The sequence below is a fragment of the Dasypus novemcinctus genome, chromosome 1, assembly GCF_030445035.2.
Source record: "Dasypus novemcinctus isolate mDasNov1 chromosome 1, mDasNov1.1.hap2, whole genome shotgun sequence".
Classification (NCBI taxonomy): Eukaryota; Metazoa; Chordata; class Mammalia; order Cingulata; family Dasypodidae; genus Dasypus; species Dasypus novemcinctus.
The window spans coordinates 208,933,167-208,959,142 of record NC_080673.1 but is presented as its reverse complement, the minus strand read 5'-3'; the positions used below and the strand labels follow the sequence as shown (position 1 = coordinate 208,959,142).

General features: G+C 62.3%; 2 protein-coding genes across 3 annotated transcripts in view; both read right to left on the bottom strand.

Annotated features, from left to right (window-relative positions):
* Window positions 1-7,994, bottom strand: part of CPLX1 (complexin 1) — a 58,463-nt gene extending 50,469 nt beyond the window's left edge. The window contains exons 1-2 of the mRNA XM_058301939.2: window positions 7,852-7,994; window positions 6,326-6,433 (exon numbers count right to left, since the gene is read on the bottom strand). Of these exons, the coding sequence (XP_058157922.1) occupies window positions 6,326-6,356 (31 nt within the window). The 5' untranslated portion in view covers window positions 6,357-6,433; window positions 7,852-7,994. The remainder of the gene's footprint in view (window positions 1-6,325; window positions 6,434-7,851) is intronic.
* A 15,177-nt stretch (window positions 7,995-23,171) lies between these two features.
* GAK (cyclin G associated kinase) overlaps window positions 23,172-25,976 on the bottom strand; it is a 64,009-nt gene continuing 61,204 nt past the window's right edge. For both annotated transcript variants that reach the window (XR_011649739.1, XM_058301919.2), the window contains exons 25-28: window positions 25,474-25,695; window positions 24,906-25,054; window positions 23,756-23,932; window positions 23,172-23,676 (exon numbers count right to left, since the gene is read on the bottom strand). Coding sequence is in view for 1 of the 2 variants with exons in the window: in XM_058301919.2 (XP_058157902.1) it covers window positions 23,575-23,676; window positions 23,756-23,932; window positions 24,906-25,054; window positions 25,474-25,695 (650 nt within the window). In the remaining variant the exon portion in view is untranslated. The remainder of the gene's footprint in view (window positions 23,677-23,755; window positions 23,933-24,905; window positions 25,055-25,473; window positions 25,696-25,976) is intronic.

Sequence of the window (25,976 nt, the reverse complement as noted above, 5' to 3'; positions counted from 1 at the left end):
CACCTGCTACTTCCTGACCTGGGGGGAAGAGTCTTCAGATTATGCCCTGGAGCGCCCTGAATCCCAGATCCCTGCTGATGTGGCTCGAGCGCTGGCACCCGTTCAAGGCCGGCTCTGCAGCTGCCGAGCTTCCTGCCTGCCGAGCAGCCATTACAGAGGCAACCGCGCTGTGACGCGGGAGCCAGCTCAGAGGCTGCCGGAGCTCGAGTCCATTTGCTTCGATGCTGCCTCCCTTCAGAGCCGGAGCTCGCTCCCACTGACGCTGCGCCCGTCTGGCAGGTCCCCGACTGGTCCAAGACTGGCCAAGACCACGAGTGCCTTTTCCTGGTGAGCTAGTCTGCCAACAGGGGGGCACTGTCTTCACTGATTTGGCCCCAAGGGAATTCTGGATCACCAACTGGTGTACCCAACCTCGGACACGGTACCGAAGTCTCCCTGGCCTCAGAGAAGCCCCCAGCAGAGGGTTGTCCTGGAGAAGCATGTCTCCTGGTGAATTTAAAGAAGCTGCAGGTGCACCATTCATTGTCAGCCAAAAAGACCACCCACAGTCAGCCAAGACCACCTGATAGTCAGCTGAGGAGACCAACTACAGTCAGCTGAGACCACCCATGCTCAGCCGAGACCACCCACAGTCAGCCAAGACCACCTCATAGTCTGCTGAGGAGACCAACTATAGTCAGCTGAGACCACTCACAGCCAGCTGAGACCACCCATGCTCAGCCAAGACCACCCACAGTCACCAATGACAGCTATGGTCAGCCAAGATCACCACATAGTCAGCTGAGATCACCCACAGTCAGCTGGGACCACCCATAGGTAGCCAAGACCATTCACAGTCAGCCAAGACCACCCATGCTCAGCTAAGGCCACCCATGCTCAGCTGAGACCACCCATGGCCAGCTAAGGCCACCCACAGTCAGCTAAGGCCACCCATGGTCAGCCAAGACCACCTCATAGTCAGCTGAGGAGACCAACTATAGTCAGCTGAGACCACTCGCAGTCAGCTGAGACCACCCATGCTCAGCCAAGACCACCCACAGTCACCAATGACAGCTATGGTCAGCTAAGATCACCACATAGTCAGCTGAGATCACCCACAGTCAGCTGGGACCACCCATGCTCAGCCAAGACCACCCACGGTCAGCTGAGACCGCCTCATAGTCAGCTGAGGAGATTACCCACAGTCAGCTGAGACCACCCATGCTCAGCCGAGACCACCCACAGTCAGCTGAGACCACCCATGCTCAGCCGAGACCACCCACAGTCAGCTGAGACCACCCACGGTCAGCCGAGACCACCACATGGAGAACTGAAAGCCCCCAGGGCAGGAGCGTCCCATTGGCTCAGCCTGACAACCCGCACCCCGGGTTGAATCTGAGGAAGAGCAGCCACTGCCCAAGCCCCTCCGTCGTCTGCTCCCTAAGGTCCCCAAGGCTCGAGAATCATCCTCGAGTCTCGAGAATCAGGGCAGATCCTGGCTGTTCAAGGGAGGAACGCCCTGGGAGCCCCCGTGCCACGGTGGGCGCCGCCACCCATGTGATACCTGTGGACAGCTGGGGCCGAGCGAAGCTGCAGTCAGGGGTGCTGGTCTGGGGGCCCTGGGTCTGTCGGAGCACAGAGCTGGGACGTGACTGGGAAGGACAGCCCCCAGGTGGCGTGTCCCCCTGCTCACTCCCACCGTGGTGCCAGGGATGGCCCATCCACTTCCTCGGGGGTGCAGCTGACCACATAGTCCCTTCCAGAACAGTGACAGCCAGACCACCGGCACTGCCCAGGTATGCCCAGGCCACCAGCACTACCCAGGCCACTGGTACTGCCCAGGCCACTACCAGGCCCTTGGCACTGCCCAGGCCACTGACACTTCCCAGGCTACAACCCAGGCCACTGGCACTGCTCAGGCCACTGACACTCCCCAGGCCACCACCCAGGCCACCACCGAGGCCACCACCCACGCCACCAGCACTGCCCAGGCCACTGACACTCCCCAGGCCACCGCCCAGGCCACTGTTCAGGCCACCGGCACTGCCCAGGCCACTGACACTCCCCAGGCCACCGCCCAGGCCACCGGCACTGCCCAGGCCACCGCTCAGGCCATCCTACCCTGCAGTGCTGAGGGACAGCTTGGGCAGAGGTCTGCCTGGAGATATGACTCTGCGCGGCCTGCACTTCAGAAGCAAGAGGACCTGGGGTCCCAGGACCACCACGCGGAGGGGGAGACGAGAGGCTGGGTAAGATCCTGGCTCCTGCGGCTGGCCTGGCCGCGTGGCACCCCGCCTCCACCGCCAGCCCTCACACAGGCTCGCTCCTCCAGGTTTCTGCCCAAGCCGTAGCGGGGCCACTTGCGCAGCCCAGAATGTGCTGCTCCTGCAGGGCGGTGCCCGGCGAGCACTCCGGGTGCAGAGGTGTGAGGAGGGGGCCACCGGACCCGCGGGCTGGCTGCGGGGTCCCCTGGGGCCTGCCCTGCCTGCCCTGCCCTTCGCGGCCTCCTGCCTCGCCTTTTCCGGTCCTCACAACCACCGACGTGAGCTCATGTCCCGAGAGTGCCCCCAGGGGTCTGAGCTCCCCGGCACAGCTGACGGCCCGGTCCCTGGGCCCTGGAGGTCGGCTGGGCTCAGGGTGCTGCCAGCCAGGCCAAGGGAGCGGAGGGCGCCCAGCAGAGCCCCGAGGCAGCCGGTCAGCTGCAGGGTCAGGAAGGGGCCCTGGGCATGGGCTGGCTGGCCTGAGAGGACACAGGCTGCAGGGACAGCAGTGTCGAGGCAACCGCAAGGTCACTCGAGAGAGGCCTGGGGATGCGCCTGTCCCTTTCAGTAGCCGGCAGGTGCCTGGCCCCGCAGAGTGGTAACAGCACGATTTAGGCTGTGAACAAAGGTTGCATCCCCAGGAAGACACCCACGGAGGAGCCCACAGGAGTGCCATGCTTGACCCCGCCCAGGGAAAGTGTCTCCTGTGTGTATGGAGTCTGAAGGTGCCACCCCGAGTCACCACAGCCCCGCACGGGGGAGAGTGCATGGCACTGCAAGTGTGCACTGGCACGTGGAGGTGTGCATGGCATGTGGGAGTGAGCACGGCACTGACAGTGCACTGGCACTCTGAGCGTGCGCCGGCATGAGCAGTGTGCACCGGCATGTGGGAGTGAGCACGGCACTGACAGTGCACTGGCACTCTGAGTGTGCCCTGGCACGTGGAGTGTGCACCGGCACTCTGAGTGTGCACCGGCACGTGGAGTGTGCACCGGCACTCTGAGCGTGCGCCGGAATGTGGAGTGTGCACCGGCACTCTGAGCGTGCACCGGCATGTGGAGTGTGCACCGGCACTCTGAGCGTGCACCGGCATGAGCAGTGTGAACCAGCATGTGGGAGTGAGCACGGCACTGACTGTGCACTGGCACTCTGAGCGTGCACCGGCATGTGGAGTGTGCACCGGCACTCTGAGCGTGCGCCGGCATGTGGAGTGTGCACCGGCACTCTGAGCGTGCACCGGCATGAGCAGTGTGCACCGGCATGTGGGAGTGAGCACGGCACTGACAGTGCACTGGCACTCTGAGTGTGCCCCGGCACGTGGAGTGGGCATGCATGAGTGAGGCCAGCAAGCCGAGGGCCCTGCTCACTGAGGCAGACGTGGAGCCGGAGCTGCAGCGACGCCAAAGACCAAGACCACGAACACGCCAGGGGCCCAGAGCCAGCGTCCTGTCCAGGCTGAGGGCCCCTGACTCCAGTCCTGCTTTCCTGGCAGTCCCCAGAGCGGCTTCTCTGACCAGCGGAAATGTCATGCCCGTGCGGAGCCGGGGGACGCACCTGTCTGACTCGGGTTCCCTGCCAGACAGCTGCTCGCAAGCCCCCACCTCCAGCAAAGGCCTCTCCAGGACTCAGGGTCAGGGACGACGAGCAGGTGCGGGACACAGCCCCGACGCCCGTGACTTAACATCTCCAGTGGGGCCCAGAGCTGCCTCCCAGCTCCCCGCTCACCCCTCATCTCTGCATGGGACACTTTCTCTGAGCGTGTGTGTGTGTTCGTGCTCCCCGAATCCAAGTGTGTGTGCATCCATGCGCCCCGAATCCGAGTGTAAATGTGCGTCTGTGCTCCCCGAATCCAAGTATAAGTGTACATCCATGCACCCTGAATCTGTGTGTGTGCTCTGTGCTCCCCGAACCCAAGTGTAAATGTGCTTCTGTGCTTCCCGAATCTGAGTGTGCATCTGCGTGCCCCAAATTCAAGTATAAATGTGTGTCCATGCACCCCGAATCTGAGTGAGTGCGCCCGTGTGCCCCGAATCTGTGCTTTTGACCCTGATTCTGAGTGTTTCGGATGCTTCTTTCGCCCTCGTTCTGTCTCTCCCTCTCTCTTCCTCTCTCCCTCTCTCCCTCTCTCTTTCTCTCTCTCTCCCTCTCTCTGTCCCCCCATTTCTCTTCTCTGCTTTCATCTGCTTCCCAGCCCCTGACACGCGGTCATTTCCTCAGTGCTTCCTTCTCTGGTTCTCCCAAGCTGCCTCGACCGTGGCCGTCTCCGGAGCCTGCCCGTGTCCCCCTGTGTCCGGGGACTCTGGCCGTCGGTCCCCGCCCCGGCTCTGCCTGTCTTTTCCGCTCCATCTCTTGCCCTTCACTCTGGCCTCCCTGCCCCGTGCTCCGTGCCTCTCTGGCCTCTGGGCCTGGGTCCCCTGGAGGCCTCCTTCTGTCTCCTCCCTCCTTCCCTCCCATCCCGAGTGGGGAGAGGAAGCCAGGGCCACACAGCACCCCGGAGGCGTCTCGCCACGAGCAGCCCTGCCCCCGACAGAGGGAGGGTGTGGGGGCACTCGGCCGGGGGCCTGGGGGTGCTGCCGAGGCCGAGCTGGGCCTGGGGGTGCCGAGTGCCCCCACCCGCGCCACCCACATCTCTCTGCAGAGCCGCCCTGTCGCTGCTGCAGAGAAACTTAGTCTGGGTTGACACGGCACAAAGAGGGAAGCCAGGCTGGCAATTACCCAGCTAATTTCAGCCGTGTAGACAGCCAAATCAGATAGTTGGGTTTTCTCAGGGCCTGAATTAGCCGCCTAATTAATTATCTGCAGCAGCCTGGGAGTCACCGGGTGGCGCAGGGAGGCTGCTGGCCCCTGAGTCCTGTCCCGGTGACGTAATCGGCCTGATCTGGCCAGGCCTGCAGTCTGTCCTTGACCACAGCACCTTGGACAGCAGGGCCCTGGCCAGGCCCCCAGGCCTCAATCTGATTTGTGTTGATTGGAAATGGAGCTGTGCTCCACAGGACAGGCCCACTGCCAGCTGCCGTGCTGGGCGGCGGGGGGATGGAGGGGGCACGGCGGCCCCTGCCCCCAGCCCTCTTCCCCTGTCAGCCTGGGCAAGTAGCCCGATCCTTCGGGTCCTGACGGCGCCGGGTCCTTGTGCCTGGATCCCCTGATCCTCGCCGGCCTGCGCACGGCATCAGCTGAGGATGTCTCCCAGCGGCATCCACACCCCGGAAAGCACCTGCCCTGGCAGTCAGGTCCCCCGGGAGCTTGGGGTGTGGAGGACAGGCTGCTCCGGGCTGACCTTTGACCCGCCTAGGCCAGTCCCCAGCCCCTGTGGCCTGGCTGACAGGGCCACTCGGCCCGGGGCCACTGGTGTCAGTCCCTCAACACTTTCCTGCCCTGCCCACTGCCCCCAGAACGTCCCTCACAGTGCGGCTGCCAGCCAAGGAGGGACACGAATCCCTTCAGAAAAGGAGTCAGCAGGGCTGGGGGAGGCGGTCTGCGCCCCCAAACACACAGGAAGCTGCCCCTGCTCTCGGGCGATGCAGGCCAGCTAAGGCCCCTGGACCTCTGCCCTGGCCTCTGTGCTCAGCCAGCCCTCGTTCCGTGGACGTGCGGTGCCCCCAGCGGACGCCCGGCCCCTGCCGAGCAGCCGGGCCCAGCTCTGCCCCCTGCACGCCTCCTGCCCTAGGCTCTGCTCTCCAGGAAGGAGCCCCTTGGGGGCCACACCACCTTGTCCCAGGCCAGCCCCTGGTGCCCACCCCCAAGGGGCCCACTCAGGCCGACCGGGGTGATGCTGCCCCACCCCGAACCTGGGGGTGGGAGCCGGGGGGGCTCACACGCCGCAATACCCTCCCCCACCTTCCTAGCCCTCCCAGCACCGCCCAGCGCTGGCAAAGGACATACAGAGGCGCGCGGCCACCTGGACAGGCCTTGAGCCCTCCCCGTGGCTCTGTGCAGGGGGCAGCGTGGGGGAGCTGCAGCAGCGTGTGCCCAGGGGGTGAGCCTGGCTCGCGAGGAGCCCGGCCTCACGGGCCCCCCAGGTCCCTCCCAGACACTCACGGGTGCCCCTCCCGGTCTTTGCCTGCCTGCCGTCCCCCGCGCCTTACCTCCCAGGGCCTGCTTCATCACAAACTCCATGGTGACAGCTTTGAGGCCTCAGCAGCTCCTCCAAGGGTCAGAACTCACATGCGAGTGTGGCCAGAGCAACTCGCGGCCTGGGAGGGGAGAGCAGAGGTCAGAGGTGGCCCCATCAGCCTGGGGAGAGGGTCCTGCAGGGAGGTGCTCGGCTTGCCCTGAGTCGGCGCCTGGGGGGCAGGGAGCCCCTCGCAGCCAGTGGGGAGGAGCCCTGCCGGGGGGGCTTCTGTGCCCACCCCTGCCCAGGCCAGGCAGGTGCCTGGACCCCAGCCTTCAGCTGCTGCTGCAGAAAGGGCGTGCTCTTGAGCGTGGGGGTGCAGCCCCGGGAGACGCGGTGCCTGCAGAGCCCGGGTGGGGCCTGGGGCGTTTGAAGGTGACTCTATCCGGCCACCGCGGCAGCCTGGGGTGGTCTGGGGGCCGAGGGGGTGGGCACAACTAAGGGACAGAGAAGGCTTAGGGCGGGTGGGGCTGAGTGGGGCGCTCTTCAGAGGGTCCCCTGTGGCTTTTAGCAGGGCTCTATCCCGGGAGAGATTCCAGTGCCCCCCACCCTCTCCAACCGCAGCAGCCAGAAATGGGGTAGAGGAGAAACCACAGGGGACCCTGGCCCAGCCTACGAGGTGGGAGGGCAGGCCCACACACACACATCGTGGGGTGGGGCGCTCGGGGGTCCCAGCCCTAAGCCAAGGCCAGCTGGAACTCCAGTGGGATGCGCTTCCTGTAAAATCCCAGCAGCTGCAGCCCCCCTCCCCGCCGAGCGGGGTCTCTCAGGGCAGGAACCCCAGGTCCCTGGAGAGCCACTGCTGCTTTCCCCTCTGCAGACGAAGGAGACCCGCCCCGCGTGGAGGGCTTGCAGGGAGACCCGGCCACAGCGTGCGAGCACCGCAAAGCGCTCGCGCGCAGGGGCCTTTACCGCAAAGCGGGTTCTCTCCCAAACTTCTCCCCTGGCTCCTAGGGAGGGGGCTCGGAGAAGATCGGGGTGCTGCGGAAGCTCCCCGCAAAGACCCGAGACACCCCCAATGGCCCAAACGCCCCCCTCACGCGTGGACGTGTCTCCCGCCGGTGCACCCCTTGGCTCTGCAAGCGAGTTGCCCGGCTCTGCCGAGCGGCCCCCAGGCGGGAGCGCCGCGAAAGAAGGAAAAAGAGAGGACGAGAGAGGGGAGGGTCACGCAAGCAGGAGACTCCCGGAGGAGAGGGAGCCACAGAGCCCAGAGGGAGGGTTCAGCACCGCGGCGGCGGACAGCGCCCGAGCCCGCGCGCAGCCGAGGTGGGGAGCCGGGTCGTGGTGCGGGGAGCCCGAGCTGGAGCGCGGCCGGCGCCGGGGTGCGGGGTGCGGGGAGCCCGAGCTGGAGCGCGGCCGGGGCCGGGGTGCGGGGTGCGGGGAGCCCGAGCTGGAGCGCGGCCGGGGCCGGGGTGCGGGGAGCCCGAGCTGGAGCGCGGCCGGGGCCGGGGTGCGGGGGAAGCCGAGGCCGGGCGCGGGCCGGGCAGGCAGCGCGGCTACCTTCCCGGAGCGGGGCGCGGGGCGGGCGGGCGGCGGTCAGCGGCGGAGCGCGCTCAGGCCGGCCGGTCCACGTGGCGCCGCGGGAACTGCGGCTGCGGTTGAAGGGCACCGCGAGGAGGGCGCGTCACTCCGAGGCGCTCCCCGCCCCCCGCCCGCGGCGGAGCGTGACGAGGAGGGCGGGGGAGGGGAGCGCCGGCGGGGCGGGGCCGCGGCGGCTCGGCGGGCGCCGGCGGGGGCGGGGCGGGAGCCGCGGAGCCGCGCCCCCCTCTCCGCAGCCCCCGCGGGTTCCCGGCTGCCCTGGGCAGAGCTCTCCGACCCAGCGCGCGAGACCCCCGCCCGTCCCCAGCTCTGACCTCAGACCTCCCCCACCCCTACTGCCTAAGCCCCTCCCGGGGGGACCCGCCCTCCTCGCGGACAGGGTCCGCACTTCCCACGGCGGCTGTGCGGGGAGCCCCGTGAGCGCTGGCCGAAGGCTGTGTGCGGAGCCCCGAGGGCAGAAAAGTCCTGGCTCGTTCGGCCGGAACGCGGGGTTTTGGGGTTGGGGGGCCACTGACCCGGGCGGGCGCAGGGAAGGGTCTCCTGTTGGCCTGGGACCAAAGCCCCTGGCTCCCCCGCGACCCCGCCGCCGCCGCACTGCAGGGGGGAGAAGGGAGCCCCCGGCCCCTGGCCCGCGCCCACAGCCCACGCCGAAAGCTGCTTTTCAGTGTTATCGCGTCGCGAACAGAGAAAGCCTCGCCGAGTTTCACCTGAGCCGGGCAGGGGCCGAGCGACCCCCAGGCAAGCCCGCGGGCGAGAGACCCTGCTGCTCGCCGGGACGGCCGGCCCGGCCTGGGGCGGGCAGGGGTTCGGAGCCGCGGCCGGCGCCCGGGTGCGCGGGCCCCGCGTCCCCTACGCGGGCAGGGACGCGTGAAGGTCACTGCGGAGCCGGGTGCGCAGCGCCGGGACTCGGGCTCCTTCCGGGCGGAGGTCGGGGTCAGCTGGCCGAGATCCGCCGAGGCTGCTGGGGCCCGAGGCGGCGGCCGCCGTCTGCCCGCCCCCCCAGGGGGACTCACTGCCGCCCCTCATCTCCGCCGCAGCCACCCCCTCCCCAGGGCCTCGGGGATGTCCTCTGCGGGGCTACCGCACTGCGGGAGAGCTGTCCTGCAGGGTCTGACGCCCGCCCTCCCACCTTCCGGCTCACGGAGCTCTGGAGACCCCAACCCTGGATGGGCTGGCAGGGGGGCTCCCGGACCCGAGAGCTGCCCTGGGCCTAAATGGGGGACACATGAGCTGGAACCGCCCTGGCCCTTTTGGCTGAGTCATCAGCCCCGAAGCTGTCCCCCCAGGGAGACCACCCCTCCCTCAGCCTCAGGGTCGACGGGCACCCCCAGCTCCCCGCGGGCTCCTCTGGCCGCTCCCCCCCACCCACCATCTCCAGGCCGCGGTGTCAGCAGTGACGTGGCAGGAGACCCTCCGCAGGCACGTCCGGCCCAGCTCCACTGTGGCAGGGCCTCAGCCTGGGGGGCGGGAGACCCTCGTCCCAGGGAGGTGGGCCTCCCGACCCACAGCGGCCGTGGGAGCTGGCAGGGGTCCTCGCTGTCCCTTCCACCAGTGGCATCTGTCCCCTGGCTCTGGGCCCCCGCCAGCCGCCAGGCTGCCCTGGAGACACCAGGGAGGACCCAGCACGCCCTCCCCGAGGTTTGCGGTGGCCCCAGGCTGCGGCAGTGGCCTGTGCAGGGGGCCAGGGGTCTCCTCTCAGCCCCTGGGAAGGTAGAGCTGAGGCGTGAGCACCAGCCATGTGCGGGGCCGGACACGGCCGGGCACGGGCACCGGCTGCACCTCGGGGAAGCAGGGCGTCTGGCCTGGAGCTCAGCCTCCTGCTCGGCGCCCACCCTGCCGCCCCAGGGACCCACTCTGCTGCCCCAGGGGCGTGGGCGTTTTCTGTTGGTCTCTACACTCCTTGTGCGGGGACAGGTGCTCTGGGGTAGAGTCACCTCTTCCAGGTGCCTGAGGGCCTGCTCAGCCTGGCCCTGGGCGTCTTCAGAACCCGGGATGGGGGGTCTGGGTCCAGGAGAGGTGGCGCTCACCTCTCCCCCACTGACGCCTCTTGCCTCCAGGTGGACGGCCGCCAGCCCCACGGGCCGTTCTGCCTGCACTGACCGACGGAGACGGGGAAGAGCAGGCTTCCCGGTGGGCGGGTGTCGGAGCAGCCCAGGGGGCCGTGCCTCCGCGCTGGAGTCCAAGGCTGACCCCCGACTGCATAACCAGGGGCTCTCTGCTGTCCTCACAGTAAAGGAGATGGCCCGGGCCAGGGCAGCAGGCTCTCTGCCCACCCCTGAAGCCCACGCACCCCTCAGCCTGCTTCTCTTGGTGCCCCTTCCTCTCTGTCTCCCTGACATCACCCTCCTTGCACCCACCCACAACCCCCTCAGGCCCCGAGCTGGGGGTGGGGCACCCAGCCAAGACCCTGGCCCTCCCTTAGGAGCTAGTCGAGGTGGGTGACCATGCCAGGGGGAGCAGGGCTCTTGGGGTAGGGGGCCGGGCCCTGCAGGAGCCCGAGGCAGGACGTGAGGTGGGCTGGACCCGCCAGAGCTGCCTGCAGCCTGGGCCCCGGCGGTCAGCTGCCCACGCGGGAGCAGGCGGGAAGGGCCCTGTCGCTGGGGCTGGGGGCCGGCGGGGGCTGTGCGGAGTGAGGGGAGGAGACCAGAGCAGCGGGTCAGCAGCCTCGGGCCTCTGCAGGCCTGGTGGAGGCCGGACGCTGACCACGGAGCTGGGGACGCAGAAGCAAGGCTGTTTCCTAGGACCTGAATCCCCACCGTGGGCGCTGTCCAGGGTACCGGGGCTTGCTGGGCGGCGGCGGGAAATGCCCCGGGCGTGCGCGGGGCGGCAGGGAGGGCGTGCGTGCGTGGGCGAGCCCCGGGCAAGCCCCCGTCCTTGTCTGCAGAGCGCGGCGCAGCCAGCCCTGGCCCGCCCCCACCTCTGGACACAGCTGTGCTCCCCAGAGGGGTGCGTGGCGCTGGCTTTGAGACACCCCCGCCAGTCCCTGTTAGAGCCCCCTGGGACCACTGCACCTGCAGGAAGAGGACAAGGCTGCTCAGCGCCCCCCCCACAGAAGCCCCTGCAGGACCCCCCCCCCCCAGAGTCCTGGCGCCTAGTCTCAGGGGGCCTGGTGCCGGGGCGGTGATCTGGACCCCTCGCGGGCACAAGCCTGGACACACGTGCAGATGGGTAAAGAAGGAACCGAATGGTTCAGGGCCGCCGTCCTCCTGCTGGTGTCATTATTATTTGAAAGGCAACTGCGTGACGCGGGGCGGCTGGGGTGAAGACTGGGAGAGGGCTGCGCGAGCCCCACCAGCGCGGCGGAGGGCACCTGCGCCTGCACCTCCCCGGCGTGCGGGCTGGGGCCACGTCAGGCAACAGAGCTGCGGTGCTGCTCCTTCCCTGGGGGGCGCCCTCCTGGGACCCCCGCCCTGTCCCAGTGCTGACAGCACAGCCCCCCACGAGGTCTGCCCTGGGAGCCAGGACAGATGGCAGGGTGGGCAGTACTGGGTCCCTGATGGGCCCGTGCGGGCCTGGGGTGCTCTCAGACTCCCCACGAGCTTTCTCGTGGACACGGAGGCAGTGGGTGGGCCCCGCGGCGTCTCCTGGACTCAAATCCTCATCCCCCAAGCGCTCACCTGCCTCGTGCTCCCCCAGGGCTTGCAGAATCCAGAGTGGACGGTGAGGGGCCGCCCGCCTGCCTGCGGGGTCTTCCTGGGTGAGCACCCACGGCTCACCCCCTCCCTTGTCGTGGATCTCTGGGGACCAGCCCAGCCTGCCCCCACCCTGCAGCTTCCTGAAGCCCCTTCGTCTCCCCCAAAGGACGCTCCTGGCGCAGGAGGACGCAGTGCAGCTGCAGCCCGGCTACCTGTCGTGGTGGGGTGGGGTGTCAGCACAGCCCTTGGGTGCCCAGGCGGGGCAGGTGGGGTGAGGTGGGTGAGGCGCTGAGGCGCCGGTGGGCTGCAGCAAGAACAGCAGAGTTCACGGGACGTGGAATGCCGCGTCTCACCTCGCCGTGCAGGAGGGGCCGGCTGGGGAGGGGGCTGCGGGCCGGGCTCAGGAGGGACCACGTGAAGCACCGGGACAGCGTGTGTGCGCCCCCCGGGAGGCTGGGGCGGGACACAGCAGGTCCGTGGGTGGCGGGAGTGGCGTGGCTGGCCGGCTCGGGGCCCTCACCTGGCCACCAAGGCCCCACGGTCACACTTCGTGGCCGCTCACAACAGGCGTCTGACAGTGACATCCACCTGCTCCTCGCGCCCCTCGCCCGCAGCAGCTGCCCCTGCACAGGGCAGACAGGGTGGTCCCCACTGGCCCCCCTTCCTTGGAGGGAGGCAGGTGTGTCGCCCTCGCCCCACCTCAGCAACCCCCACCTGCGAGGACCAGGCCCGAGCGCCCGTGCCCCGGCTCTCGCCGCCCGAGCCCATGGCCCCGGGACATGCACACGCCCGGCCTCTCGGAAGGCCAAGAGCTGGACAAGGGAGGGTGGCCGCGGGGCCAGCACGGTCCTCCTTGGCTGCCACCCCCACTCACCCTACCTGGCCCTGGGGCCCAAGGCCACCCGCCCAGCCCCAGGCTGGCCCTGGGTGCGACAGCCAGGGTCAGCGAGCCTATGGGTGGGCTTGGAGTCGCACAGCTGGGGGTGCTGCCTGCTGGCCCCGCAGTGGCATTGATGCGGGGCTCAGAGCCCCCAGCCCCTGCCTCCAGGCTCCGGGCCAGGGGGTCCCGTAGCAGGATGCTGGGTCTTGGGCTGGGGTGCCTGGCCACGGTGGGCACTCCTCAGGCCTCGGGGGCCGGCTCCTGGCCACCCGCCCACCCCAGGCTGTGGGGTCCACGAGACCCTGACTCGGCACAGGCTGACACCAGGACGGGCCTCCCAAGTGGACAGGGGGTGGAGAGACCCTTCCAGTAATGGAGGCTGTGAAGAAGCGACTGGGGGGGGGGGTCTCTCCAAAGTACCACCAGGAGTAGCCCCCAGGCCCAGGGGCAGGAGCCAGGGGCTCCAGCCGGCCTTGAAGGCGAGCAGGGCAGGTCCCTGGCCATCAGACTGGGGGACCAAAAGGGCTGCAGGCTGGTGGGGGTGCTGCTGGGTGGTGAGCATGGCTGGGTGGGGGCCAGTGCTGGGCGTCCGAGCTGCGTGCAGACCCCTTGGGCCGCACTGCTTAGAGGCTGTGGGAGGCGAGACTCCCCAGAGGAGGCCAAGGCCAAACGCCTGCACGGGGCGTTCAGGGTGGTGGGTGCAATGGTGATGGAAGGGAGGGGGCAGAGGGGCCGGCGAGGCGGAGGGGCAGGGAGCGCAGCGTGCACAGGTGAGAGGCCTGTCGCGTGCGTGTATTTCGGGAAGTGTCTCACACCCAGGAGCATGAGGAGCTCTGCTCCTCCAGGAGACACGGGGTGCCGTGTGGAAGGCACCCGGCTTGGGAAAGAGCCCAGAGCCAGTCGGGCTGGCCGCTCGTCCAGGCTCCTGAGCGGTGGCTGTTGCACTGTCAGGGACTCTGTGAGCACGTTCTTAAACACAGCATCGATTAAAAACTGAATCTTGTGACCTCACAAGCAAGGAAATGGGCTTTGCTGGAAGATGCCAAGTAGGAAACTCCAGGGCTCAGTCCCTCCACTAAAACCACCACTGGACTGGCAGGACTGTCCAACCTGCTATTCGGAGCTCTGGAGCTGGTGGAGCCCTGCAGTGCCCAAGGAGGGCTGCAGTAAAGCCTGGGAAACCGGCAACTACCAGTGGACCTCACCCTCCTTGCAGCAGCTGCCACCTCCCACCCCTCTTCGTGGCCAGCAGCAGTGGGGGCCAAGCCCGAGCTCCTGGCGCAGCTTTCCGGTGCCAGGGTGGGCTATAAAAGCCAGGGTCTGTGGTCTGACCACTGGTCACTGCTTTTGATCAGCTACTTCAAGCACGGGGCGCTGGGCTGGAGAGAGGCGGTTGTCCCACCCTGTCTCAGGGAAACGTGGTGAAGGAGTCTTAAAGAGGCAGTGCCTATTTTTTTTCTTCCCCTCTTGACAATTTCCATTCCACGTGGGAGCAAAAGTACTTTGGAAAAACACAAGATGATGACTCCAACCCTCAACAACAAAAACAACTGCAAGAAGTGCAACCCCAGAGGAGTGGGAGAACTAGATTTCCATAATTACAACCACATAATATTCAAAATGTCCATTTCTCAATGAAAATGACAAAGAAAAAAACAACCAAGGAAATGGGAAAGTGTAGCCCATACACAGGAAAAAAAAAATTGCCAGACATCATCCCTGAAGAAGTTCATACATTGCAACTATTAGTCAAAGACTTTAAATCAACTGTGCGACAGTTTAAAGGTATTTTATGAATCCCCAGAAGAAAAAGCGTATGTTATTGAACTAACCCACTCCTGTGGGTGTGGGGCCCTTTTGACTGGACTATGTCAGTGAGGTGGGACTCGGGTTGGATCTCCACCCTCTACTGGAGTTTTATATAAATGGAGATACTGAGAGACACAGAGAAAAGAAGCCACCATTTTTTACCCTGCCATGTGAGAAAGGACTCAAGGATCACCGGCAGTCAAAGCTTAAGTGCGAAGGCCCCAAGAGACTGGGCCCATGGAGCAGCTCAAGACACGAGCCATATGCCCAACAGCCCACAGCTGAATGTGGGAGAAAGCAGAGCTGCCGAGGCTGAGAGAGGAGGTCCAGAGCCTGATGCCTGGCTGGCCACAGCGGGGCTCTGGGATATGGCACATTCTGGAGGGGAAGGCAGGAACCTCAGCAGAGATCAGCCACCACCGCTGCCACATGGCAGGACATCAGGATTAGCAGTGACTGAGTTTGGTGAGAAAGTATCTCTCATGGTACTTTGGTTTGGGTATTTCATGGCCACAGAACTGTAAGTTTTACCCTAAATAAAAGCACCATTATAAAAGCCAACCCGTTTCTGGTACTGTGCATCAGCAGCCTTATGACAAAGTAAGACAAACTGTCTAAATGAGCTCAATGAGCTAAGGAGTCAACCTAAAAAAGAAATAGAGGAAATAGAAAACCTTTGTCCGAACAAAACAGAACTTATAAAAAGGAACCAAACAGAAAGTTTGGAGCTGCAAAGTACAGTAATTGAAATTAAAAATTCATTAGATTAGATGGATTCCACAACAGATTTGAATAGGTAGAAGAAGGAATCAGTGAAATAAGGATAAAACAACTGAAATTAACCTGTATGAGATGCAAGAGCCCAAGGAACCTGTGGGACAATATCCAGTGTTCCAACATGCACTTAATTGGAGTCCCAGAAGCGTAAGAAAGAAAGAGGCAGAAATAGTATCTGAAGAAATAATAGTCGAAAACTTCTGCACTCTGATGAAATGCACGAATATCCACATCAAGACTCAACTCACTCAGAGTGGGATGGACTCTAAGAGAGCTACACCAAGACATGTTATAGTGAAACTGTCAAAATCCAAAGACAAAGAGAGGGATTTGAAAGCAGTAGGAAAGAAGAGACTTGTCACATACAATGGATCCCCAATAAAACTAACTGCAGATTTCTCATCAGACATCATAGAGTCCAGAACACAGTGGGATGACACTTTTCAAGTCCATAGAGGGAAAAACTGTAAACCAAGACTTTTTTATCCAGCAAGATTATCTTTCAAAAATGAAGGAGAAATTAGGGCATTTACAAATAAACAAGAGCTGAAAGAGGTTGTTACCAGAAGACCTATCCTACATAATTGCTAAAAGGAGTCTTCAGGCTGAAATAAATGGACTCTACACAGAAACTAGAATCCATACTAAGAAATAAGAACATTGGTAAAGGTTAACTACATAGGTAAATGTAAAACCCTGTATTATTGTACTTTTAGTTTGTTACTACTTTCCCCCTTCTATATGATGTAACAGTCAAATAGAAAAATAACATAAATCTGTTAGTGGATAGACAACATACACATGTATAATCTGCGACAATAACCACATAAAGTGGGAGGGACAGAGAACTACAGAAGAGAATTTATATACTAATTTATATACTACTAATTTATATAAATTTATATACTACTGAATCTAGTTTGGTACTAGTTGAACTAGGCTGCTGTTAGTTAAAGATGATCATTGTATTTTCAGAATAAGAAAATAACTTAAAAATATAGAGAAAAGGAAAGAGGAAGGGAATCAAAATGTACACCATGAAATACAACTAAATTTAAAAAAAGCAATAACAAAATAATTGAGCAACAAAAAACATACTAGACACACAGAAAACAAAGGCCTAATGGCAGAAGTAAAGCTTTTCTTCTCAGTTCTTACCTTCAATGTCAATGGATTAAACTTCCCTATTAAAAAGCAAAGATTGGCAGACTGGCTAAAAAAGCATGGTCCAGCTCTATGCTGTCTACAAGAGACTAACTTTAGGTATAAACACATGAAGAGATTGAAAGTAAAAGCATAAAAAAGATATTCCACACAAACAGTAATCGAAAGAGCTGGAATGGCTATGCTATTCTCAGGAAAATAGCCTTTAAGTAAAAAAAAAAAAAATTATAAGTGACAAGGAAGGATATTATATGCTGATAAAAGGTTCAATCCAGCAAAAACATATAGTGATTATAAGCATATATGCACCTCACAACAGAACCCCAGTACATATGAAGCAAACATTGACAGAACTGAAGGGATAGATAGTTCTACAATAATAGGTGGAGAATTCAATACACCACTTTCAATAACTGATAGAACATCTAAGTAGATGATGAATAAGGAAATAGATGACTTGACCAATACTTTTAACCAACTAGACCTAATGGACATATATAGAACACTCAACCTAATAAAAAACAGAATACACATTCTTCTCAAGGGCACGTGAAACATTTCCTAGGATAGACCATAGGTTAGGCCACAAATCAAATCTTAATGAATTTTAAAATATTGGAATCATACTAAGTATCTTCTTGGATCACAATGAAATAAAGCTAGAAACAAATGAAAGAAAACTGGAAAATTCACAAAAATGTAGAAATTAAACAAAGCACTACTTAACAACCAATGGGTCAGTCAAAAAAGAAATCACAAGGGAATTTAGGAAATATCTTGAGACAAACAAAACCCCAAACTAAATATATGGAAACTTATGGGATGCAGCAAAGGCAGTGTTCAGAGGAAAATTTATAGCTCTGCATACAAATATTAAAAAAGAAGAAATATCACAAGTCAGTAACTTAACTAAGTATCTAAAGAAACTAGAAGAAGAAGAGGAAATTAGTCTCAAAGGTAGTAGAAAGAAGGAACAATTATAGTAACGATTAGAGCAGAGGGAATGGAGAGTGGGATTTAAAGGTAACCACTAATGGGTGTAGAGTTTTTCTTTTTGAAATAATGAAATTGTTCTAAAATTTATGTGGAGATGAATGCACAACACTGTGATTATACTAAAAGCCGCTGATTACATATTTTGGATAGTTTGTATGGTATGTGAATATATCTCAATAAAACTGCTTAAAAATAAATAAGTATGCAAGAATAGCCAGAAATAGCAGCTATGTACGGAAGGGGAAGTGTAAGAGATTGAGAGGTGAAGAATTTTCTTATTTGTCTTATTTTATTAATCTTACTGAAATTATGGAAATGCTCTAATAATGACTGAAGTGGTGAATATACAACTATGTGATTATACCAAGTACCACTGATTGTATTCTTTGGATGAATTGTATGCTTTATTAATATGTATCAATAAAATTGATTTGTTTTCTTTTAAAAAAAGGATTAGAGCAGAGATAAATGAAATAGAGAATAGAAAAACAATAGAGAGAATCAACAAAACAAAAAGCTCTTTTACTCAAAAGATCAATAAAACTGGCATGCCTTTAGCCAGATTAATAAAGAAAAAGAGAGAGGATGGAAATAACTAAATCTTGGTGAATGCTAGAGGAGAAAGATGAGACGGGAAGACAAAAAGATAAATATATACAGAAGATCACACAGTGAATGGACACAGACAGCAAAAACAGCAGGGTAGGGGAGGGGGAGGGGAAACACAAGGACATTAGCAAGAAAGTTAAAAGACAACCTACAGAATGGGAGACAATATTTGGAAACTGTATCTCTGTAAGGACTTAATATCCAGAATATAAAAGGTACTCCCACAACTCAGCCAGAAAAAGACAAACAACCCAATGTAAAAATGGGCCAAGGACTTGAATAGACACTTTTCCAAAGATGATACATGAATGGCCAATGAGCGTATGAAACAATGCTCAACATATTTAGCCATTAGAGAAACGCAAATTAAAAGAACGAGTTATTTCTTGTGACAGTTTGAAGCTGGGTGGACCTCAGAAGTGGGTGTCCTTAGAGCTCAGCCACATCTGCACGTACGCCTGCTGGAGGTGGGAGCTTCTGACTGAATGGCTTCAGCTAAGCGCCTTTGATTAGGTCGCATGACCCTTGGCGGATCTTAATCTCCTTCCTGGAGCTGTTCATAAGTGGGAGAACCATGTGGAGACAGGGAGAAATGCCCAGAAGCTGAGGAGCCCCAGGAGCGAGAAGCTGAAAGCAACAAAGCCCGGTGGAGAGGGGCGCAGACACCGCCGTGTGCCCGACTGCCGGCAATGCCCTGGGGAGAGGGCCCTGGTTTGGACACTTCCACGGCCCCTGCACTCAAGCTTCTAAGTTAATCATTCCTCATTGTAAAAACCATTTCTGGTACGTTGTCTTGGCAGCCTTTAGCAAACCAAAATACCCCTTCACACCCACTAAAGTGGCTCTTATTTGAAAAAGAAACAACAAAAATAAGTGTTGCAAGGATGCCGAGACACAGGAACCTTCGCCCAGTGCTGGTGGGAGTAGGAAGTGGTGCAGCCACTGTGGAAAGTGGTTTGGAGCTTCCTCATAAAGTCGAACGCAGAACTACCAAGTGCCTTGGTAATTTCTTTTCTACCCATTTACCCAAAAGGATCGAAAGCATTGACTTCGACAGATATTTACACATCAGTGCTCAGCATTATTCACAATCGCCAAAAGGTGGAAACAGCCCAAGTGCCCACTGGCAGATGATGGCTAAACAACCGAAACGCTATTCAGCCGTAAAAGCAGCGACTTGCTGGCCCACGCTACTGCACGGGTGGGCCTTGATGACGCCACGTGAGTAACCCAAGCTGGACACAAAAGGACATTGGATGATTTCTCTTTTATGATATACTTAGAATAGCCAATTAGTATATACAGAAAGCAGATCAGTGATTACCAGGGAGGATGGGAAAGGGCAATGGGGAATTATTACTAAACAAGTGTGAGTTTTGGTTTGGGATAATGAAAATAATCTGGAAACAAATAGTGGCAGAAGTTATACAGTATTATAAAATATATATATATTTATTGATATATAAAAATACAGTATTGTCAATGTACCTAATGTTAAAGAATTGCCCACTTAAAACAGTGAAAATGACTTTTATGTATATTTTAATTAAAAATGTTTTTGAAAGTGAAGATAGCACACCACGCTCCATTTCCTAATATTGTCCGTGCTCATGGTCTTTTGGCTGGAGTCTGTAAGTGGAAGCCTCGGAAGGTCCCAGCGCAGGTCTCTTCCCAGCTCGTTTGGGAGCTGTCGCGTAGGTGGCCTGAATTCAGCCACGGAAATCGGCAAGTGCTGTGGGTTGGGGCTTCCTGCTTTCTGTTTGCAGGGCCACTGCTCAGGCGGGTGTCCTTGGACGGACGCCTGGACCTGCCTGCAGACACCCCTTGGGTCCTCTCGGGCCCCTCTCCACCCCCAGTCGAATGGCCAGGACCAGCGGGGCCCAGGGGACCACGGAGCCCCCGGCTGCCGCAGGGCTCCCTGAGGGGGCGTGCTCGCCCAGTTGCCTGGAGAGCGGGGCACTGCACCGCCTCCTCTGGCAGAGGCTTGCCAGCTGTGCGCCCCGAGGGCTGGGGTCACCGAGGGCAGGAGGTGGCAGCGGGACGAGCAAGCAGCAGCGAGGAGGGTGGCGCAGGCTGTGACCCCGTTTTGGGGTGCGGGGCCCTGGTGATCCTGTCGAGGCCCTGGGAGGCCTGCTGAGGACGCAGCCCGGAGATGGGGTCTCACCCCTTGGCCCGTGGTGGAGCAGCGACCTGGTGCCTGGGGGAGGAGGTGGCTGTAGGCAGCACGGCGAGAACCGCAGCGCAGCAAGAACCGCAGAAAAACAAACACGATCCTCAACAGAGAGGTGTCCTGAGCAGGACGGCAATTGGCCGATGGAGGTACCTGGCAGCTCTGGCCACTGGTCCAGGTGCCTCCAAGGCTGGGCCAGGACAGGCACAGGGGAGCCAGCGGGGCGGGGGGGTGTGTGTGTATCCAAGCAGGAGGGGGCTGGAGAACCTGGGGGCTGCAGCAGGAGGCACGAGGGGCAGGCCTGAGCCTGCAGTGGAGAGTGAGCCCTGCCCGCGGGGTCTGAGGAGGGAGATGGGGGCAGCCTGGCCTGGAGCTGCGTTGGCAGGTATGAGAAAGGGGGGGTAAGTGGGAGGGAATAGACGGGTCAGAGAGGGCAGAAGGGATCAGAGGGCGCAGGTGGGAGGGGGCAAAGGGGGCAGAGGGCGCAGGAGGGACGGGTCAGAGGGGGCTGGTGGGAGGGGGCAGGGGGCAGGGGGTAGGTAGACGCTGGCCGCGGGTGCTGGCCTGGGGCCTCTGGCCACGCTGGCTGAGTCCTGGGAGGAGGAGGGTCCCAGGGCTCTGGGGCCGAGAGCTCCTGGCCACACGGGGTCTGCTTTGGCCTGTGGGCAGCAGGGGTGTGACGGGGCGGGGAGGGGGGTCCTAAAGGGAGAAACAAAGGGCTCAGAAGCAGCAGGCGGCCGCTGGTGCTCCCGGTGGTGCCGAGGGTGCCCTGGGGTGGCTGGGGTGCCCGGGGGGTGCCCAGGGTGGCCTGGGAAGGCTGCTCAACGTGGGGAGCACTCAGGACGGCCGCGGCGGCAGGGAGACGCTGCACGAGGCCCCAGGACCACCCCTCCGCTCGTCCTCCTGCCCGGCTGCCCCGCCCAGGCCTCAGGCCGGCTCCCTGGCCAGGCCTCAAGTAGCAGTTTCCTTTCCTCCGGGGTTTGGCCGCCCAGGAGGGTCAGTCAGGGGCCGCGTGAGCCCGGCTGTCCCCGGGCCGGCGCCCCTCATCGAGGACCCTTCCTCGCCCTTGCACCGGCCAGCGCTGCCTCCCCGGCCTCCATGTCTGCCTGCAGCCCCTCTGCTGCGCGGTCGCAGAGTCCTCCCCAGTCCTCAGGGACGCGCCGTTCTGACGGTTCCTGCACCCGCCGCCTCCCCTGCGCCACCGGCTTAGAGTAGAGCGCGGCCCCCCGGGCGTGGGGAGTGGAGGAGCCCCGCGCTGGTCTCCGGGGCAGTCCAGGCCACGTGGCCGCGCCCCCGCGCTGAGGACAGCGTCGGCTCCTAAAGGCTCCTGCGAGGCTGGGGCAGTGGGCGGGGCGAGGGGGTTCCGGGAGGCAGCACGGGCCGCGGGCCCCAGGGGCGGTGGGCAGAACTGTGCGGACAAGCGCCGGGAGCCTTGGCTTTCCTGCTGACGGGAGGCCCAGGGCAGCCCTGCGTGAGCGCTCAGCGGGACCGTCTGCTTGGCCGGCCTGGCGGGCGCTGCGCTCAGGTCTGTGAGGCCCCCCGGCTCCTGGCCCCGGCGGGCAGTGGCGCGGGAGCCGCGGGCAGGGAAGGCCCTGGAGTGGAGTGCGGGCCCAAGCCGGGTCGGTGCTGGCAGCGCAGGGGGCCGGGAGGGCCGAGGGCGGACGCGCCTCCTGCCAGGGCCCTGCCTCCAGCTGACGGCCCTTCCCAGGCCTGGGGCCCTCCTTCTGGCTCTGGCCCCGGCAGCCCTGGCCCCCCGCCACCCGCCCCGGGGGCCCTTGTTCGCGGCGGCCAGGCCCACCCACCCCAGGGTAGTGGCGGGCGAGGGGCTCTGACAGGGAAGCACCTGTGTTCAAACGCCACCCTGCGAGCCAGGTGGCCCGTCGGCTCCAACCCCTTCTGCAGCAGCAGGGCTGAGACGGGGGCGACGGCGGGAGCCAGGCCGGCCAAGCCCCCCGACGGGGGCTCCCCACCAATGCCAGGAATGGGGAAGCGAGGTGGGGGTCAGGGCAGGGCCCCAGGGAGCGGCATGGGGACGGGGCAGAGGCTGCAGGGAGCGTGGCCGGGAGGGTGGATGCCGCCGCCGCCCTCGGCCTTGGGGGTTGCTCGCAGGGGCCCCCAGCCACACCGGACAGGCAGAGCCCGAGGTCCACCGTGTGCAGCCCTGATGAGGGTCCCTGTAGCCCCCCAGGGCACCCACTCAGGCCCCCCTTATTGGTGCTGCAGGAAGGCCAAGCCCCTGCCTCTCAGCGACCAGGCCGCAGGGTGGTGGTATGCGAGCTGCCCCTGCCCCCGGGCCTCCTGCCTCCTGGGCCCCCTGCCCCCGGGCCCCCAGCCCCTCTGTCTCCCTGCCCCTAGGGCCCCCACTCCCTGGCCCTGGCTTCACCAACAGGAACAGGCAAACCTCGCGCCCTCAGGGGTGGGCCCTGCAGGCAGCCCCCTGCGTGGCTCCCGCCCTGCGCAGACACCCGTGTGCAGCTCCTGGCAGCTCCGGACGCCCCTGGCCGGGCGTCGGGCTGAGCCCCTCCCTGCAGGGCCTTTCTCAGAGGCTCGCAGAGACCACGGACTGGATGTCGCGAGTGTGGCGCAGGGACACTCCTTGCATGACAAGGACGGTGGCCGAGGCGCGCCCTTCCCGCCCATGGGGTTGGCGGGGTTTCTGGGCTTCCAGGAGGCACTGGCTTGGAGCAACGACCCTCACTTTGTACAGAGGACTGCGCACAAGCTCCCCGGCCCGTGTGCTGACCGAGGGCCCAGGGGCAGGGGTGGGCGCGGCACGGGCGCTGCTCGTACTAGGGAGCCCCCGGTGGCAGCCCCGTCAGGCTCGAGGCCCACAGGGCACAGGGCTGCGACGGACCCACCTCTGTGCCACACGGCTGCGCAGGCACCGCGTCACAGGCGTGGTCAGCCGACGCGAGCTGGGCCTGACCGAGCTTGCCTTGACGGTGTGGCCTGTGGCCCGCTGAGCCCCCACTGCCACCCAGAGTGTCACTCGGAAGAGCAGGCCCCACGCCACCCCGGGCTGGCAGACGTCTTCGAGCCCGGCGCCTGAGCAGCTGCTGTGCAGGCTGTACCAGGAGCTCAGGTCGCAGCCAAGGTCGTGGCCACAGTCCCCGCCGAGGGCCTCCAGGCGAAGGTCGAAGTGCGCGTCTTCCCTCCCACATGCTCAGCTGCAGGGAGGCGTGGGGGGCTGCTGGGCCTGGGCTGCAGCCAGGCAACGACCATCACCCCAGAGACCGCGCAGTCATCAGAAAATAGTTTAATTATGTACACAACGATCATGAGACTGATTACAGAGGAGGACGTAAATGTACACCTCGAGGTTGGTGAGAAGGGTGCCTCGGCGAGTGCAAGCTCAACTTGGAGCCGCAGTCTCTCGACGAGGCGGTGGTCGCTAAACAAACAAATCACAAACAGTGAAAATGGTACGGAGCGTGAATCAGCGCTTCCTCCAGGACAGGAAAAGAAAAACAAGACACCCACAAACACCAGCGGCTTTGGAATGGCTTTCTCTTCTTGTACCACAGGAAAGACGTTTGTTCCATAATCGAAGCGGAATGTGCACGGGCCGCGGCGCCAGCGGGAGTGGGGGCGGCATGCAGGGCGCGCGCCGGGGGCGCCCACCACCCCGAGCACTGCCGCCCGGCTCAGAAGAGGGGCCTGGAGCCCTGGGCCTCGAACTCGGACCAGGCGTCGCTCAGCTCCATGAAGACCATCCTGGCGTGCTGCTCATAGGGCTGCCCGGTGGCCTGCAGGAACGGGGCGTGAGCGCGGCCGGCCAGCGGGCGTCACCCCCGCCAGCGGCCCAGGCCCGGCCGCCGCGCTCACCTTGTCGGGGTGCACCACCAGCACGGCGCGGCGGTACTGCTTCTTCACCTGGCTGGGCGTGACCAGGTCGGCCATGGCCACGGGCGTCCAGCGGCCCTCCCCGTCCCACAGCACCAGGTGCAGCGTGGACAGCAGCGCCCGGATGTTCCGCTCCTTGCCTTCGACCCACTCGAGGAGCTGGGGGCCAGGGCGCCAGTCAGGGGACGCCAGCAGTGGGACCCGCCAAGACCTCCGACCACGCGCACGCCCGTAAGGCCGGACGGGGCGTCCTGGACCCTCCCGAGGGTGCCTGCCCGCCCCCTGCGCAGAGGCGGAGACCAGGGCTCAGGGTCCAAGGGCAGATGCAGGGAGCACGCAGGCAGCGGTTGTCCCTTCGGGTGCCCTCTGGTCACCGATGTGCTCTGGGCAGCCCACCCAGCAGGACCGTCACGGAGCGCAGGCTGCCCAAGGGGGCAGGGCGGGGGCACAGGCTGGCCCGCACCAGGTGAGAAGGTGAGCGCCGGGCACCTCCTCTGGACCCAGGGTCTGCTGGCCCCACCCCGCCAGCCAGCAAGGCCTCCTGGAGCCTCAGGGGAGGGGGCACCGGCCTGACCTGCCCAGGCCCTGCAGGCGCTGCGTCTGGCGGTGCTGACACCCGCCCCAGCCGCGCTCACTCGGCTGCCCACGCCAGACGCACCCCGCCTCCTTCCTGCGTCCCCGTGGCCTCTGGAGCCGCCTCTGCTCCCGGCTCAGCTCCAAGCCTCGCGGGCCCCCCTGCTGGCTCCCGGCCCACCCACTGTCCTGCAAGACGCCCGCAGACCCACCCCCTTCTCAGCACAGCACTGGCCACGGCGCCCCTCCTGCTTCTGCAGTGTCCTGAGGGACTGACCACCCCGGAGAGGACAGCAGGGCGGCGGCACAGGAGCAGACAGGAGTGGCCCCAGGAGCACCTGTGAGGGCCTGTGTGGAGCTCTGCGGGACCGCTCCCAGGTGGGCCCTGACGCCCCTGCAGAGGCCCCCCAGGCCGCAGGCCACCGCCGCGGGATCCGAGCCAGGCAGTGAGGACCGACGGCTCAGCACGGCCCGGCGTGCAGCGGGAGCCCCCCCTGCTGCCCCGCCCCCCTCTCCCTGCCCCCTGCGCCCCAACTGGGCAGGGGGCCACAGGACGCACCTTGAGCTTGAGCGGGTCTGTGTCTCTGGCCACGCCCTGCTTCCTCATTTCTGCAATCGTCTTTGGTCCTTTTTTATCAGATTTAGAGGAAAAGCCTTGATTGGACAAGAGATCTTCAAAGTCGTTTTCTGAAACTTTTGGCTTTTGAACTGAAGGATGAAAACCATCTATGAGAAACTCACGTTTTCACACCCGAGAGAAATCCCAGCCCCCCTCCGTGTGGCCAAGACCCAGAAAGCAGAGGAGGGAGGGGCGCCCCAGCGCGGCCTGGGGAGCGGTTTCCTGCCCCGACCCCACACAGGCCGTGCAGAGGAGGGGGCCCCGGGGGCCTCGAGTACCTGCCCTGCTCCTGCAGCCCGGCTCTCTCCACCCCATCCCCTGGGCACTTCTCCAGCTTACTAGCCCCTCGGACGGGAGATGTCCAGGGGCCACTGGGGAGGCACAGCCCCAGGCAGGAGCTGCCGGCACCCCCAGCCCCCCTCCTGGGGTCAGCACAGGCTGCGGGAGACTGGCCTGGCCCAGGACACCGGCCGAGCTCACTCGAGCCCCATGGGGGGCAGGGTCTCACCAAAGCTGGGCACACGCACGCCCCGCTCCTCTCGTCCCCCGATCACGCTGGAGCTGGCAGCGGGGTTGGGCCTTGGCTGTGCAGAGGCCTTGGCCGGGGGCGGCTTGGCCTGCGGGGGCCAAGGCGTGCCCGGGGGCCGGCTCGTCTGCCAGGGGCCACTGCCCACGGGAGCCGGGACTGTCCTGGGGGCGAAACCACTGGAGAGGAGTCCACCGGCTGGGCCTGGGGAAGAGGTCAGGGCTGGAAAGGTGTGTCCAGGCCCAGCACAGCCCCGGGGCCGTGGTCCCCGCGCCGGCCCCCGTGTGCCGTGGGGTCTCCACAGCAGGGCAGCCCTGGCTGGGGCGTGGCTGCCGGCCCCACACCCACCCCCGGCCCAGCATGGCGGGCAGCCAGTGTGCCCCAGCGCAGGGACCCTGGCTGGCGGGGGGCCCAGCGCGGCCTTGGCCTCCTGGCTGCTCCTGCCCCCTGCACCCGTGTGCACGGCACACGCTCACACACAGAGA